This window comes from Nycticebus coucang, chromosome 13, assembly GCF_027406575.1.
Source record: "Nycticebus coucang isolate mNycCou1 chromosome 13, mNycCou1.pri, whole genome shotgun sequence".
Taxonomy (NCBI): domain Eukaryota; kingdom Metazoa; phylum Chordata; class Mammalia; order Primates; family Lorisidae; genus Nycticebus; species Nycticebus coucang.
Window position 1 is genome coordinate 11047274 of NC_069792.1, and position 17864 is coordinate 11065137.

The 17864-nt window shown below is 40.6% G+C and overlaps 1 protein-coding gene across 1 annotated transcript in view; it reads right to left on the minus strand.

Annotated features, from left to right (window-relative positions):
- The window catches only part of CA8 (carbonic anhydrase 8), a 119033-nt gene that overhangs the window by 95799 nt on the left and 5370 nt on the right, over positions 1-17864 (minus strand). The window contains exon 3 of the mRNA XM_053559306.1: positions 9477-9601. Within this exon, the coding sequence (XP_053415281.1) occupies positions 9477-9601 (125 nt within the window). The remainder of the gene's footprint in view (positions 1-9476; positions 9602-17864) is intronic.

The window sequence follows — 17864 nt, forward strand, 5'->3', positions numbered from 1 at the left end:
CTGTTCCCAAAGTGCAAGAGTAATGATGCTGGCATGTTGTTATAGTTGTTCTGTCTTATTATTTTGTTAGTTATTATAATCTCTTACTATGCCCAATTTATAAATTAAACCTTATCATATATATCTATCATATATATCTATGTCAGTATATATCTATGTCAGAAAAGAACAGTACAGGCACTCTCCAGGTTATGATTGAGATACGTTCTATAGGTTTCCCCTTATGTTGAATTTGTATGTAAGTTGGAACAGGTACATTTATCCAACACCTGTGAGAGCCTCCATTTATAAGTGCAATTCAAATGTAAGTAGGATGTTTCTAACTCAGAGACTTACAGTAATAGCCTCTGTTCATAAGTGTGAGTCATACATAAGTCAGACTCATCTGTTTGTAACTCAGGGATCGCCTGTATATAAAGTACTACCCATAGCTTTAGGCATCAACTGGGTATCCTAAAACACATGTGTTGTTCACCCTTATGAGACAGAGCACATATGTAATACCAGAGTCCTGGAGATTTCCAAACCGATTTATCACTTTGGGTGCTCAATCACTGCTCCGAGGGTCCTGAGATTGGGCCCAAACTCCTGTCTACTACCATTTCAGCTAGCACTTATCTGCAAGCATCACCTGCAGGCATAAACACTGTCCCACCCAGTCCGTGACAGACACGGCCAACATCAATGCACACCACTTGGAACCCAAAGAAATGTCCTGCCACTCTCCAATTGCTCATGTCATTCCAACTTCCCAGGGGCCAACGACCCTGCCCACTCGCCTGGTCCACCACTGACATTACTGACATCCACGCAAGCCACATGGAGGCCCAAGAATTGACCCACCAGTCATTACCAACACAGATACCTGTGTGCCCCACCCTGGGGCACAAAGATAGATATTTCTCCTTAGCACATCCAGGACCTTAACAGCCAATTCTCATGAAATACTTTCTGATGAACATATGGATGGACGGACAGGTTTAAAAAAGGATGAATTGATGGATACGAGTTATTTAGAGATGGCTACCCTAAACATACTATATATTAACATACTACATATGCAAATCAGAGACTATTGTCTGAAGTACTATTGAGAGGGAATTCATTTTATTGTAGAATTTAGCTCTACTAGAACTCAATTAAAAATATTTTTATGGGCCATTTCTGAGGCTAAACTTGTAGCAAGTCTATAACTACCCATACACTAATTATAATACATATAGTACTCATTTATAGGAACTAATTTTTAATTTTTCCACAAATTTTCTTTACATCATAAAATCAGTTATAATATAAATGCTTCTTTCAAATTTAGTTGACCAATACAACCTTTTTCTTATCTTCAGTGATAAAGAATAATCTACTAAAAGAAATACTTACATAATCAAAGGTAGGCAGGCTCACAGTGACTTCTCAAAGGTAAAGTTGGCTTTACACACTTCTATTTCTAAGTGGGAATGGTAAGTTTTTAGTAGCTAAAAGAACATTCCTGTTTGTCCAACATTATATTTTCTATTCACTAGGTTTCTGGACTAGATAGATTTTAATAAATGAAAAAATAAAAATGCTGAATCAAAGAAGAAACCATGACTTTTATAGAGTAAAAAATGCAAGGGTTCATTAGAATTCAGGAAACATAAAATTTGTTTTCTTTTGATTTCATTGTATTGCCAGGATGTGAGAGGGAGTTTCCAAGTTATGAGCACTGAAGAGACCATTATACAAGATTCTAATTCCTTCATCTGTTTATCCATAAGGCTCTATCTGCTAGCCCTGTAGGAGATTCCAGGGTACTGAATGATAATAACCATAATAATTATTATATTTAGAGACAAGATAGTCGTTTTCCTGGTCAAAATAATAAAATCTCCCAGAGAAGCTAAACAGTCAAATTTCAAATCATTTCCTTTAACATCAGGGCTAACTCCTCTTAATGGAAATCTTTCTTTTAAACCTCTAAAGCAACCTTAATCCAAGTATTAAGTACAGTTGCAAATAAAGCCTCAAACTAGAGTTGATTTTCCTCGTTAAAGCTCAATTTACAATTGCCAAAATGTGGAAACAGCCTAAAAGCCCACCAAACCAGGAATGGATTAATAAGCTGTGGAACCTGTATACCATGGAATAATACTCAGCCACTACAAAAGATGGAGACTTTACCTCTTATATAATAACCTGGATGGATGTGGAACACATTATTCTTAGTGAAGCATCACAAGAATGGAAAAACAAGAATCCTATGTACTCAGTTCTGATATGAGGACAATTAAGGTCCTAGTATATGGTGAGTGGGGGACGGGGAGAGCAGAGAAAGGGAAGAGGTGGGAAAACAAGGGGTGTAGTTCACCTTTTAAGGACAGGACACTCTTATAAGAGGGTCCTTATCTAACAAAAGCAATCAATGTAACCTGGTTCTGTGTACCTTCAATGAATCCCCAACAATAAAAACCAAAAAAAATTGGCTTTGGAAGGTGAAAAAAGCACTTCCTAGAACAGAAGTCAGGTCATGGGATACTTCTGAGGTGTGTGAGCCTGAGCTGGGTATCTTTCTCTCCAGACCAGGTGAGTGCATCCCTAAAGTGGGCAGAACTAGGCCATCCATTAAATCCCACCAGTTCTCAGGAAACAGCAAAGGTTCCACCTTCTCAATGTCCATTCCTTTACCTTCATGATGCCACATCGATTTTTGGCTTCAGAGCCTGTAAAGTAAGGGAAGAGTGCCAGTCTCACTAGTACCCTCCTATGCGAGGCAAAAATATGCCTCCCTCTGAAGCTGGGCAGCTTGCAGGGACAGAGGGCGCAAAGACAAAGCCCATCGTGTCTCTCTTTCCTCTAAACCAGCAGTTCTCAACCTACGGGTCACAACCCCTTTGGGGGTCCAACGACCCTTTCACAGAGGTCGCCCAACACCATCCTGCCTATCAGATATTTACATTACGATTCATAGCAGTAGCAAAATGACAGTTATGAAGTAGCAATGAAAATAATGTTATGGTTGGGAGTCACCACAACATGAAGAAATGTATTAAAGGGTCCCGGCATTAGGAAGGTTGAGAACCACTCTCTAAACTATTAGCAAAAAGAGCACTAATAGAAGAAAGTCCTTTTTTTTCCCTCTGAGACAAAAGTCTCACTCTCGACTGGTCACCTTATATCGAGTGCCATGGCATCATAACTCACAGCAACCTCAAACTCCTGGGTTCAAGCAATCCTCTTGCCTCAGCCTCCCAAGGAGCTAGAACCACTCAGGAGTCTGCCACAGGGCCCAGTTAATTTTTCTTTTAGTAGAGGCAGGATCTTGCTTGTGCTAAGGCTGGTCTTGAACTCCTGAGCTCAAGCAATGCACCTGCCTCAGCCTCCCAGAGTGCTGGGATTACACGTGTGAGCCACCATGCCCGACCAAAAATTCTTTCTTAAAACAAATACTTAGGACAGTGCCTGTGGCTCAAGGAGTAGGGTGCCGGCCCCATATGCCAGAGGTGAAGGGTTCAAACCTGGCCCCAGCCAAAAAATAAAAATAAAAAATAAAACAAATATTCAATTAAAAAACTATACTCTTCTTCATCCGTGCCATGCATATAGTTTCCTATAAGTTACCCTGAAACCCTTAACCTTTTGAACCCTCAGATTTCTCCTATGTTAAGTAGGGGTTTGGACTAGATCTCGAAAGTTCGTTGTAAATTTAAACTTCTTTTTTTTTTTTTGCAGTTTCTGGCCAGGCGCTGGGTTTGAACCCACCACCTCCGGCATACGGGGCTGGCGCCCTACTCCTTTGAGCCACAGGAGCCACCCTAAATTTAAACTTCTTTAACAATATATCCTCTATGTCTAATCTTCATAACATTCGGTCTCACTAACGTCATCAATTTCATTTCCTTAGAAAGTCAATGGAAGTCCCTATGTTAGAAGAGATTTGCGAACATGAAGCTCTATTTGAGGTGTTTTTGGAAGTAAACTAACCAGAAAAAGTCATCATTTCACTACTAACTAGGAAAATGCTACTTAGAATCTCCCCAGTACAGTAAAATAAGTGAATAAAGATAAATGTCTTTCTGTCAGGTGAATATGTAATTGACCTGGGAGGCCGCAACATTAAAGTCCAGTTCATTTTTACTAAGAGAACAGTTACCTGGCAGACATTACCACATGCCTGAAAAGAAAGAAAAAATGTAGGGTATCTGGAGATCTAGTAAACTTTGAGGGGAGGGGATTTCAAAATGGGAAAATGTAACTTTCAAGATTGGCACATTAAAGACACAGTCTTCAAAATATTTTTGTTGGCCTATTTTGTGACCAAGGCCTGGACTCCTCACAATTAAAGAATCTTGTTCTGTACAATGAACATTGTTCTTTCTAATTACTTAATGTACTGAACTTTCTATAATCAGCTGGTACATAGCTCAATTATCACTGAGCCCTTTCTGAGTTCACAGAGCCAATAGCCGCTTTATAAATACAATCTAAAGACATAAGGTTCTGGCCCATAATATGAAAATGGCAATTCACTCTTAAATCATAGACTTTTAGGCCCAAAGGACAAGAAAGTTGGATGCAGCACACATGCCCACAGGCAGTGGTCAGTATCAGTGACTACCCCTGACAAAACTGTCATTCATCTACGGTGAAATGATGTAGCTTTTTAACAAGCTAAACTATTCAATTTATGGGTCCAAGCTTTAGTCTGAGGTGATATCCTTCCTACATTTGGCTGTGGAAGATTCTTTTTTCTTTTTTTTTTTTTTTTTTTTTTATGAGACAGAGTTTCCCTATGTCACCTGGGTAGAGTGCTATGGCATCACAGCTCACAGCAACCTCAAACTCCAGGCCTCAAGCAATTCTCAGCCTCCCGAGTATCTGGGACTATGGGTGCCTGCCACAACACCCTGTTGTTTTTAGAGGTGAGGTCTTGCTCTGGCTCAGGCTGGTCTCGAACCTGTGAGCTCAGGCAATGCGCCCACCTCGGCCTCTGAAGTGCTAGGATTACAGGCGTGAGCCACCACGTCCAGCCAGAAGATTCTCTCTTTATAAAATGATGGGACAGCAGAGAGTAAGTAATGTTCTTATTTAGAAAAATTAAAACTTGGCCACTTTGTTGGTCTCCTCATCATTTCCCTTTTTTTAAATTTTACTGACCCAGCATAAAGCCTAAATGCCTGGAAAGTACTCTCCCCTGGAATTATGAGAGAAGCTATTCAAGTGTAAGTATTTGTAATAATTTACCAAGAATTACACAGACCACAGAGTTAGGCTGCTTTGAAGGAGTGTCCACAAATTACAAAAAAAGTATATATTGCCTGAAAGTACAGGGTGTATCAAAAGTTGCCATACATGGGAAAAATTAACAAACTCATATTATATTTTATATTTATATACCAACACATAGAGAAATATTCTTTAAAACTTTGTAATGGTTATTTTGTAAATAAAGGTACATTCAGCTACAATTTTCCACTTTCCCTATGTATGTAAGGTGATCTTTGGGACACCCTGTAGAATGTGGGTGCGCCTAAATACCCAGAAGCCTCAGGTTTGCAACAAAATTTAATGTGAATGGAATAGGGCAGTGCCTGTGGCTCAAAGGAGTGGGGTGCCAGCCCCATGTACAGGAGGTGGCAGGTTCAAACCCGGCCCCGATCAAAGGCTGCAAAAAAAAAAAGAACTCTTGTGCCCAAGAGTTTGAGGTTTAATGTGAATGGAATAAAAAATTTCAATGAAATGATGAGCTCAGGGAGCATACCAGTATCAGCAAAATGGCAAAAAATTCATGTAGCATTAAAGTTGGACTTCATGAGCTAAGACATCTAATAATGTCCAAAGAGAATGACAAGACTCCACAGCTACCAGAAAAATAAACATACAAGAATTAATTTTATTTTATTTTTTTTTTTTTTTTACATTTTTTTTTTGTTTTTGTGCGGTTTTTGGCCGGGGCTGGGTTTGAACCCGCCACCTCCGGCATATGGGACCGGCGCCCTACTCCTTGAGCCACAGGCGCCACCCCAAGAATTAATTTTAGTGGCTCTCAAATATGTCTTAAACCTACAATGTTCTCTTTGATTGACTCCCACAATGCAAAAAATCTACACATTAAGTAAAAGAATTCCAGCTTGCGAACATCAGCCGGACATTTATAAGAATATGCTAATATATGTACTTGGGGGTAACAGTTTCTCTCTTGTTAAGGCAGCGTCATTGAAGCATACCCTGGAGTATTCATGCTGGAATTCAGGTTTACAAGATGAACGTGTGCTGAGCATCATACGGCTGGGGAAGCATGTGTGTGTCTGAAAACTGAAGGTCTCAAGAAGGAAAACACAAATGGCATGCTTTAGCCACCTTGCTTATTGAAAGAGCCTCAGTTTAAATAGTTTAAAGTCATAAATTGTGTCAATTTTGAAGCAGTCTTAGTGCTCACTACTAAGGGTATCAAAAATATATTCGGGGGGGGGTTTAAACCTTTGTAACTTTGGTGAGAGGAAAGAGGTCAGTGACTCTTTGTTAAAAGTTGATCTTGTGTGTTATATGTAACAGACATGGTAAATATGTACTTACAGTGTTTGTTTTTCACAAACCATCCATTTAAAGTGAAATCAACAAAAGAAATTAGATGCAAGGACATGTGATTTTGAGATTAAAGTTGATCTTAAAATGTAAACTAAATATGTGCTCAGAAAAAAAAAATTTTACCCAAAGGGTACCTGCTCTTACTCTCTACTGCCCTTTTGGTCACGACTTTGTGTCTGAGGGGTGGCCCCGGGTAGCAGTTCAGGACCAGGACCAAGGGGCCAGTACTAAGTTATTTGCCTAACTCTGCATTAGTCACTCCCAAATGTTCATCCAGGTGGACACCCTCTCTCCTCTCTTTCGCCACATCACAAAGGCCCTCTCATCCTTAAAACCCAGCTCAGCATTCACAGTCTCCATAAAAAATTAAACAATCCTGGCTTGGAGAGCTTTTCCTCTAATTCCGCACACCCATACCATTTACAAACTTGATAGAGCCTAAAACAAACATGGGATGATTGTCTCTGGGATTGCCTCAGGGATAATCTGGGATAACAAAGAGTACAAATATTATTCATCGCCTATTTTAGAAAAAATGCGTTCAGCAATTCCATTATCCTAAATATAAATATTTCTGTAGAAACAAAGCCTCACTACCAGAATTTAATCTTCACTCAAAACAAACCATGACCTGTGCTTAATGGACCAGACCAGTTAAAAATGCCACCAAGTAGCCAGACCAGGCTGGACATTTAGTCCAGAAAAGTACTATCTGACTGCAGAGGCAAGAGCACAGATGGCTGACTCCCTAACCTAATTAAACTTTCCAAGGCTGTAAATCTGGGTGTTACAAGCAAAGCCAAAAAATTTCTGTGCAGAAGTTCTTGCCCATGCAATTATGCTCAACTCTCGCTAAATCTCTGCATTACTAGGGTCTGTCTGACTGAGATGAACCGAGGAAATGGCCTTTCGGACCCCAAGAAGACGGCAGGATGGAGGCCCCAGCCTTCCAGGCTGATCCTGCCCCTCATTCTGCTCCTCCACCACTCAGGAGGATTCATTGTTCTGAATTCTTTTGTGTCCTCTCTCCTGGATGCATTCTGGTGTTAACTTTTCCTTCTCAGGCTGGCTAAGGATGGGGCAGAAGTCAGAGGTGACACAGAATTGTCATGAGAAGGGAGAAAGGAGCAGCTAACTGTAGGCATCGGGAAACCAGCTCCCGGAAAGGCCCCATCGGAAGGTCTTCCCATCAAGGCCTTTAAGAAGCTGCCTCCTCTTTCTGTTTCACCGTCCCATACTCTTCAACAAACCGGTTACAACAGTGTTTTTCTCTCTCCAGGCTTAAAATATATAACATCTCACTTTTTTAAGTGAGATGTTTTGAATGAAAAGAATACCCTGAATTTCCAAAGAGGGTCTTTTTTTTTTAATTATAAAGTAGTACTGAAAAGCGCTTCAACTTAATTCTCCAAAGTACATGTATCACTTGTGTACAATTGAATAGTGGTGATTTCCAGGCACTGAGAAGGTAGAGGATATGGTATCTGGCCACGATATAATAATTAAATAATTATTAATCTATATTATTAATATAGAATATTATTAATTATATTAATATTAATTAATATTATATTAATTATATTATTATTGATCTATATTTTTAATAATTATAATTCTATATTTAATAGTAAGCATATGTGCAGTTGAGAATGACAGAGAAGGAAACTGGCATCCAGCACCCCCAAAATATGCTCTTTCCTGCCAGCAAAGGGCTATTTTCTAGGGTGAACTGAGGTCCCTTATAGACGGAAATATCAACAAGCCCTGGACCAGCAGGGCCACCTCAATTTCACCAACACGCATCATTTGTCTACAATGTGCCAGGCAGTGGGCCACGTGATGGGCATCGAGGAAGGAGGGGGAGGGAGACCCCGCCTTTAGCAGCACACAGTCAGTGAGAAAGACACCCTGGGCAATAAAGGTTACAGTCCCTGGGGCCAGGACAATAGGAGTGACCTAAGGAGCACATCGGGAACAGAAAGGGAGAAACGAGTTCAGGAAGAAACTCAGACAAGTCCCATAGAAGACATCATAGTTTAACAGGATATTGATGAAAGAGCAGAGATAATTGAACAGGTAAACGGGGGAAAAGGGAATTCTTCATACAAAAGAGTCACTCTAAAAACATTTCTCGGGGTGGCACTTGTGGCTCAAAGGAGTAGGATTCTGACCCCATATGCCGGAGGTGGCCGGTTCAAGCCCCAACCAAAACAATAATAATAATAATAAAAATAAACACATTTCTCTTTCATCCTTTCTCCCTCCCTTCCCCTCATGGCACAGGGTAAAATAAACCAAACTACCAATTTTAAACTAGCTAACCTATACTTTTAATGATTCTTGAGGTTTTTCCAGCAGTTACTTGTTTTCAGCTTATTTCCAGCCCATAACACACACCCACAAAGGTGGCCTACTGAGTTTGCAGAGAAGCGGGATTTTTACAATAATAATAATAATACCGGGATGAAACTTTGTAGATTACCATTTTGGCCAAGTGCTCATGCACGCACTTTAAGCCAGTGATTTTTCAATCCGTGTACCCTGGCTCACCAGGATCTTAGGTGTGCCACAAAATATTTTAAAGATCATTAATTAAATTATTTTTGAAAGAAGTTCAAAGCACAGTAAATATATTCTTATTTTTTACTATTTTTTTGATCAACATAATTTAAGTGTTCTACAGAAGCTAAACTATAGGTTCAAGTGTGCCGTGAAACACGCTGCTCAAAGCCCATTAAAGTAAATGAGAATCTTCACCGCTGCCCCAGGCTTACATTGCACGAAGCACTTTATTTTAGTATAAATCGATAAAATTAAAGAGATATGTATCTACTTTTACACTAAATCATTTTCAGTAAATCACTAACAGTTTATTTGAACAAAATTTTTATAAGATGATTTGTTATTCTTACCTCCATGGGAAAAGCTTTGAAATTAACCGTGTGCTCCGAACCACGCTGGTTTTCTCTTCCCCAATGAAATCTAACTTCATACAGTTCAAACTCATGCCCTTGAGGCAGGGGTCCTCCCGATAGCACTGAAAAAGAAAATAAATTTTATTGAATTACGTTCCAAATTTATTAGAACATTATAGCCTTTTTTCCCCCCTGGCTATAAAAGCTCTCATGAGCTCTATAAATTAAATTCACAATGCCAAAATGAGAACTGTATCATGACTTTGAAGTAAATTTAAACTGAGTTTGGCAGAAATTCTGGTACTAGCCATTCAGATATAATGGAAATTAAAAAACTGAAAAACTTAGTACTGATATGTATATTTTTAACTTCCTGTGTGTTTTCAGCTCACTAGTAGATAAAGGAGACAAACTCCTCAGAGTTAAGCCTAGCACTGATAAGGAGACAAGATACGGTTTACACTCAAACTAACCAAGAGTTTGCTATTTATAGACCTGTCGGTCAATAAATTAAACCATGTTTGCAGATCATCCATTTGTACTAGTAGTCTTTCAATTTAGAGAATAGGTGTGCAGATTAACAAAATTATCCTTGACGAGGACTGATTAGTGTTAACTCAATCAACAATGAAACCACTCCTCAAAAGTAGATAACCGTTCAGCATCACAAACAATGCAAACAAAATAAAATTGTGACAAAATATTAATGATACTCAAAGTCATTAACATCAGTCCCACAAGGCCCAGTTTTTTTTCTCATTTCTGAGTGAGATCCAGAACTTCATCCCAAAGTTATGTGTCTTTATCCCAGAGACACACTAAGATTGATGAAAAATACATTTGCACAAGAACCAATCTTCAAGCAGTAAGACTCGTTAGTTAAAAACCTCCTGATAGCATGTGTACATACAAACTTGAAACACAGTTTACGATAATCAAATGGCCAAATTCAACACAATTGAATGTTATTTAATTTAGGGCACTTTCCCTCTAGCAACTCCCAATTCTAAACAGTATCAGCTAAGAATTTTAGGTTATTTAGCTAACAAAATCTTCCCTCACCCTAGAAGCAGGCTCTTTGAAACAGATTAGGCCCCACACAGTGGTTCATGCCTATAATCCTAGCACTCTAAGAGGCCCAGACAGGTGAATAGCCTGAGCTCAGGAATTTGAGACCGGCTTGAGCAAGAGAGCGAGCCCGTCTCTATTAAAAATAGAAAAACTAGCTGGGCTTTGTGGCGGGTGCCTATATTCCCAGCCATTTGGAAGACTGAGGCAAGAGGATTGCTTAAACCTAAGAGTTTGAGGTTGCCGTGAGCTACAACAATGCCACAGCATGCTACACACGGAGACAGAGTGAGACTCTGTCTCAGAAAAAAAAGAAAAGAAAAGAAACAGATTATTGTTCACACTTAGGTTCCTTTGAGGAGGACATAAGAGAGTCCCAAGCTCTCTGGAGAAAGAGTTTGATCACTCATCCTTACCCTAAAATTCAAAGAAGAAAGCGAACTAATATGGCATTATTTATTTGTTTGATTGGTTTTTCATCTAATAACATGTTCCAAACAGTATTTAAGACTGCTATGTTAAGGTACATGTGTTACAATAAACAGTCAGACAGCATAAACTAGGAAGAATAAAGAGAATCAGAGAAACAGATGGAAAAATTAGGCTATTGTACACGATGGAGGACGTGAAGTCCTTGCTAGGAGCCCTACAAATCTGGTTCTAAGCTTTCCACCAGCTCAAACAAAGAAGAAGAAGAGCGTCTGCAGCAAACAGCAAATTTAATTTTTCAAGTGGATAAACTTCCCATTGAGGGGAAGGGGAGGCAAGACGTGTGGCTTTTAAGATAAGACCGTCTCACGTGACTTTAGTGTTCTTTCTCAGGCTTGGACTGACGTGGGTCACACTGCAAGTCTGCCAGGTCAGTGCTGTCATCCCCACTGCCAGGGCAGGAGAGTGGGATGGGGGGGCTCGGCATGATCTGCCAGTCACCCCTGCTCACAAGGACACTACCTGGAACCCCAATCTCCTGACCCACATCTCAGGGGTAAAGGGAAACCCAAATTTCAATATCTGCAAGAATGAACTAAAAAATGATGAATCTCTAAGCCTAGATTCTAAGCTGCAGTTCCTCCTGGGAGAAATACAATTAAAAAAAAAAAAATTCGTTTGATACATGGATCAAAAAGGCTTAGAGAGATTTAGAATAGCAGTGCAGGCTCACTCTTTCTCCCTCTTCAGTAAACATCCAGTCTGGGGATTTCAGAATGTAGAAAATGTTTTTATTCCAACCTGAGTGCCACAATTTCTAAATAACCTCGCAACTCGCTCCGTCCCTTGGCTGTCCAAGTTTGGTCTTAAGAAAAACCAGGAAGGAGCTGGGAGTCTACCCACTATGTACCTCACCTTCCAAGCCAGAAAGAAAAAAAGGGGGAAAGATTCTTCTAAGTCCCACACGACACCCCAGCCTGTGTCATCAAAATGACATTACGAAAGTTCTGAGATATACAAAAATCAAGAAACATAAAACCTGCATGGACAGAAACGCTGCCCTCCCAGCAACACCGATAAGCAGAGCAAGTTGAAACCTGCACAGATCAATCAGGAAGGACGCTGTCAACTGTGTTTTCTTAGAAGTGGAACAGGGCCACACCTGTGGCTCAAGGAGTAGGGCGCCGGTCCCATATGCCGGAGGTGATGGGTTCAAACCCAGCCCCGGCCAAAAACCACAAAAAAAAAACAAAAAAAGAAGAAGTAGAATAATGCACCATAACACAGTCTGTCTCGAAACTTTTGTAGTGACCCTCCTATAATAGAGAATACACCCCTCACCAGGTGCAGCAAAAGCCTAACCCAAGGCTTCAGTGGGCGAGCTCTGTAACACTTTGTGTTTAAAACAAGGTGATAAAATTGACTCAGAGAAGGCCTAGCTCCACATTGCTAGGAAAAGGACTATCATGAGATAAAGCACATGTAAAATAAAAAAGAGGATTTAAAAGATCTTTCCCAAGGCCGGGCACAGTGGCTCACACCAATAATCCTAGCACTCTGGGAGGCTGAGGTAGGTGAGCTCAGGAGTTCTAGACCAGCCTGAGCAAGAGACACAATCTCTAAAAATAGCCAGGTTTCGTGGCAGGCGCCTGTAGTCCCCGCTACTAGGGAGGCTGAGGCAAAAGATCACTGGAGCCCAAGAGTTTGAGGTTGCTGTGAGCTATGATGCTACAACACTCAATCAAGGGTGACAAAGAGAGACTCTGTCACAAAAAAAAAAAAGAAGGAAAAAAAAGATCTTTCCCCAAAACCTCTTCGTCACAGGCTCTCCCAACACACACATACACACAGTGTTTCTGAAACTGTTACAAAGCAAATCATTATTTTCTCATGGAAATGGATGACACAGTTGGTCTTGACAGTAATTTTAAGAGACTAAAAGGAGGGCGGTGCCTGTGGCTCAAAGGGGTAGGGCGCTGGCCCCATATGCCAGAGGTGGCGGGTTCAAACCCAGCCCTGGCCAAAAACTGCAAAAAAAAAAAAAAAGAGAGAGACTAAAAGGATTCATGCCTGAAAAAATACTCCCCACATGATCAATGCCCAATTTAACAGCAATGAAGTCTTTTCCTTGAAAATGATGGATATAGAGGTTATCTTGTAAATGCCCTAGAAATTCAAACTGTACAAATCCATATTTTGGCAGAGTTCAAGGCCCCTGGGAGTCCATTTACTCATCCCTCCAATAGATATTTTCTATTACATTGTACCAGGTCCTGGATTAAATACTTAGGACACATTGATTTTGACAAAATAGGCAAAATTCCCTGGCCTTGTACCTTACATTCTTTTAGGCTGAAATGTACATTCATACATTTATGAACATCAGATTTTTCTAAGCGATTTGGCCATGACATGGCAGGTGTATTAGATGTGACATCATTAGATTGAATAAAATTACAGTGAAACACAAGAAGATCCTCATGGATCTTAGATTCTGAGGAAACAGAATATAAGAAAGGAACATAGACAGGGAGGCATTCTGCCCAGGCCTGGTTCTCCAGGGAGAGGTGACAAAGAGGCCGCTTCCAGCCTGAGTCAGGCTCTGGGTACCTTTCACTTTTGCTGCAGATGAATAATCCAAAGTTAAACCACACTAAAGTCATGTGGCCATACAAAGCCATAAAAAATGCCCAAATGCTGAACTAAGAGTTTTACGAAGTGCCAGGTAAAAGCATTACCTGTTCATCCCCCAAGAATGATTGTTTATAGACTAAAAATAAATAATCACTCTGTTTTATCCACTTGGCAACATCCTCTTAAGGCATTATTCTCCCTTTTTACAGCTTACATACTTTTTATGAGGAATCCAGTCATACTAAAAAAAAAAGGGTACAGTTTCCTACATTTATGAAGATCAAATTTTGCTGAGTGACATTTGGCCGTTACCAGGCAGGTTTATTAGTTGTGATGTCATTAGGTTCAATAAAATCACAGTGAAACAACATGAAATTAGATGACAAGCTGAATTTCCTTAGAATAACAAACTTGTGAAAAGAATAAAAAATAAGTTGATGCCATTGAGAAAAGCATTTCTTTAATGCTATTTAATAGGCACAGGAGATACATAAAGTGTTCCCTGAGGAAGCTCCTGCGGGTTCTGAGAACCCCGTAAAGACTTGACATGTATATACATTTCTCTAGTCCATCTAAGCTGCTACAATTCTTTGCTGAAAACACATTTACCAGATAATTAAAGGCTGGCAAATCGGTTCAAGGCTTATTCCCCTCATTTCAGGTGAGCTCAACACACACATTGTGCAAACAACTCCACGCCTGGCCATGTGCTGACCACTGACTGTATAAAGTGAGAGGAACCCAGTGTGGGAGCAGGCTGGGCACTCTCAGTTCTCCAGAAACCAAACTCAGTGTGTAAACAGAACACACCCGGAGCGGAGAGGAAAGTGCGCAGGTAATGAGAGGCCGGCCAGCAAGGGACAAGCCAGGAAGGAGCAGGGATCACAGCGTCGGAGAGGACTGCCCCGAGAAGACGAGAGCTGAGCTGAGTCCAGAGGAGTCTGCTCCGAATAGTGGAAAATGCATTCAGAGCAGAGCAAACAAGCTGAGAGAGGCTCTGCAATGTAAGTGTCGTCCAAGAGAAAAACTCAGAATTACCGATGATCAAAGGCAGGTTCAGCAGGGGCATCAGGAGACGTGTAGCCTACACTAAGGAGCTGGAGTTGACCCTACAGGGAATTGGCGCAGGTGACAGAATAACAACGGGCAAGTCCACCCAGCTGCTGTCCCAGCCCAGAGAGAGACAGTGAGAGCCGCACCCCTCCACAGAGGGAGGCCAGCACCAGCGGGTCCCTGACACATCCTGCGAAAGACCCACAGCCCACACAGTTCATTCTTAATATGCTTGAAGATTTTTTGATTCACATTTAAGGAATCCCAAATGCATTTTAAAACCTTCCAAAAATAATATTCATCAGTTCTTTTTAACATTTAAAGCCTTAAAATTAAAAGTAAAAATTTTTCAATTAGTTTTTACTGTCTTGTGGTTTTAACCTACAGCTTTATTTCATATTAAATAAATATCTTCAGCTCTCCAGGGTAGAGATCACAGCGACAGCACAGCAAGCAGAGCAGTCAAGCTGGGCAAAGTGGAACGTGAGCAAAGCAAGTTTCAGCAACGGCCCAGGTAATTCAGAGTCATCCAATAATAAAAATAATCACAAAGAAATTCAGCCCGGTCATGTCATATAAATAAAAAACAGAGCCTCTCCTTCAGTGAAAATAATTTTAAGATACTTTTGAAAATTTCATCTTCAAATCATCAAGGTTGCTAAGAAACACTATAAAGAGTTGTCACATTTGGGGTGGGGGAGAGATGATTAATGGCAATAATCACTTAGCCTAAAATTAGTATTAAGAATTGTAAGAGACCCAGAAGTAAAATATCCTAATTAATGTTTCTGTAATAAGTGACAGCAAAGGGCACATATGACCCATCTTGATTAGCAATTTCTCTCATAATGATGATCCATTAAAAATTCCATTTAAGACACGGCTTGTAGTCCGATTCTACGCTACAAGCCCAGGCAGTCACCCACATTCTCAATACTTAAGTATCAAACCACTCAGGCTAGAAATTATAATCACATTTTTAAATTTACACTACTCTGTATACCACTGTAAAGATGTTCAATTTTAATTTGTCTGTGTACCTTAAATATTAATATTCCTAAGGTACAGTAATCCATTTTTCCTCCTAAGAAATTTAATGATCTATGTGGCAGCCTTCATAAATTCTCCATACTCAAAATAATAGGCCCATAATCTGGTCCAGTTGTCCATTCCATTCACCTGGAATGCAATGGACAACTTCTTATGTGGAGGGATTCTGCCACCCTGAAACACACACAGCGCAGAGGTAGGACAGTGACAGGACCCAAGACAGGGTCCAGTCGTGGGGACGCCACCCTGGGCATCTCTCTGATATCTTCTCCCTCTCCCCGGCCCTACATAACCACCTCTGAAGTTCTATGGATTGCATCTGAGACCTCTCTCTTGTGTCACTCCTCCTTTTCCAATAACACTGCAATGGCTGCGGTCTTGGTTAATGGAATCTCTTATTCCAACCTTCAAACTGTCTTTCAGTCTCTCTCAGATCCCATCTCATTCAGTGCCACAAGTTAATTTTCCTAAAACAATATGCTAATCATGACCTTATCCTATAAGAAAAAGGTTATACACTCTTTAGACTCTGCTCAGGGTCCCTCATGAATTTGCTCCAACATATCCTTTCTATTATATTTCTCATTAGCTCCCTTTATCATGAACAAATCTTCCCTTCCAGCTATAGTGAAGGATTTGTGTTTCCTTAGATAATCTCTAGGACTTTCCACATCCATGTCTTTTTGCACCCTGTACCCCTTTCCCACCCATCCCAGGCTCCTCACATCCAAATGCTATTCATGCTTCAATATTATTCCAAATGCTACTCCCTTCATAAATCCTTCCCTAATAATTTCCGCCAAAAATAATCTCTCCTTACACACCTACCTTCTATGACCTACCATTGTAACCTCTTTGAGGGCAAGCCTTGGATCTGATCTATATTTACCCTGTCCAGCATAAAGCAAAGCCAACATTGCCAACTACACCCTGCAGGCCAAATAATACGAGTGAATGAATACTTATGTTTGGTTCACAGGTACATAGATCCAGCTTCTCCTGACATATTCAATATCTGACCAACCAGACACACTTTCTGCAGTTTGCTGGTTTCTCACAGTCACCGCCAGGCCCTATTGCCCCTCAACACTGCAAGTGAAGCAGAGAGTCAATAGCTACTTACAATCTTTTGCTCTCTGAGTCACTCTCATTGACAGTATTTGTCTGGCTCTCACAGACAAGTAAATCCTGAGAGTAAATGACTCTGTAGTAAATGATCAATAAAGTATTAAAGGATGAAGGACTATCCCATGACCAACAGGTGAAAAACTAAACAAGTCTGCAAGGAAAAATGGCAACTTCCTGATAGACGACAGTATTTTAAAGGCTCTCAAGTGCAAGGAAAGTATTTGCTGGATATCTGTTCTGTGTAGGTCATGGGAACTAAAACAGAAACAATGGGTGAGAACACAGAACTTTCTGACTTTTAGAATTACTTACAAGCAAATGGATTTCCTTATGAAGAATAAATGTCCTTCCCTGAGCTGTTCTAGCCAAGACTGCCCAACTTGCTGCAGAGGATCTGACAGGGCAGGCTGACTGGCTGCCCCCAGGGGCCCATTCCACTCAGAGAACCCACCACCGCCGTCCTTTTCCTAAGCTTATTTGCTGTCTTATGGGAACATAGAGCACCGGGCAAAGGAGCATGCAGTCTGTGGGTGCATGCCACATAGGAAAAGGGTCCAAGAGGAAACAATGAGAGACCCCATTATTTAAGGATAGTGGAGCATGACGAACTGGCAGAGAAAGGCAGCCGAAATTAGAAAGAAACGTCAGAAGACTGCTTGGCACACAGACCAACAGGAGAGTTTCCAAAGATTCATTTCAAATGCAACAGAGTTAAAGAACCGTAAGAATTTTAAAGTGCCCATTGGATCTGCGTGATAAGCCTGAGAAGTTCCATCAGAGTTGCAGGACTAGTAGAACAGGGGCAGGGGGCTCACTCCTGGTCACGAAGAGCCTCGGCTTGAAGGCAATTATCTCCAGATAGGATAAACATATAAGAATAACATCATTGAGATGATGTTAAAAGCTTTAGCTTGATGAGCCTAAGCATTTAAATTATATATGAGGAGTAAAGAAAAAAAAAGAGAAGAAAAAAGAAACTCTGTAGCCCAGGTCATTGACAGTCTCAGAGAGGCCTAAGTTTCA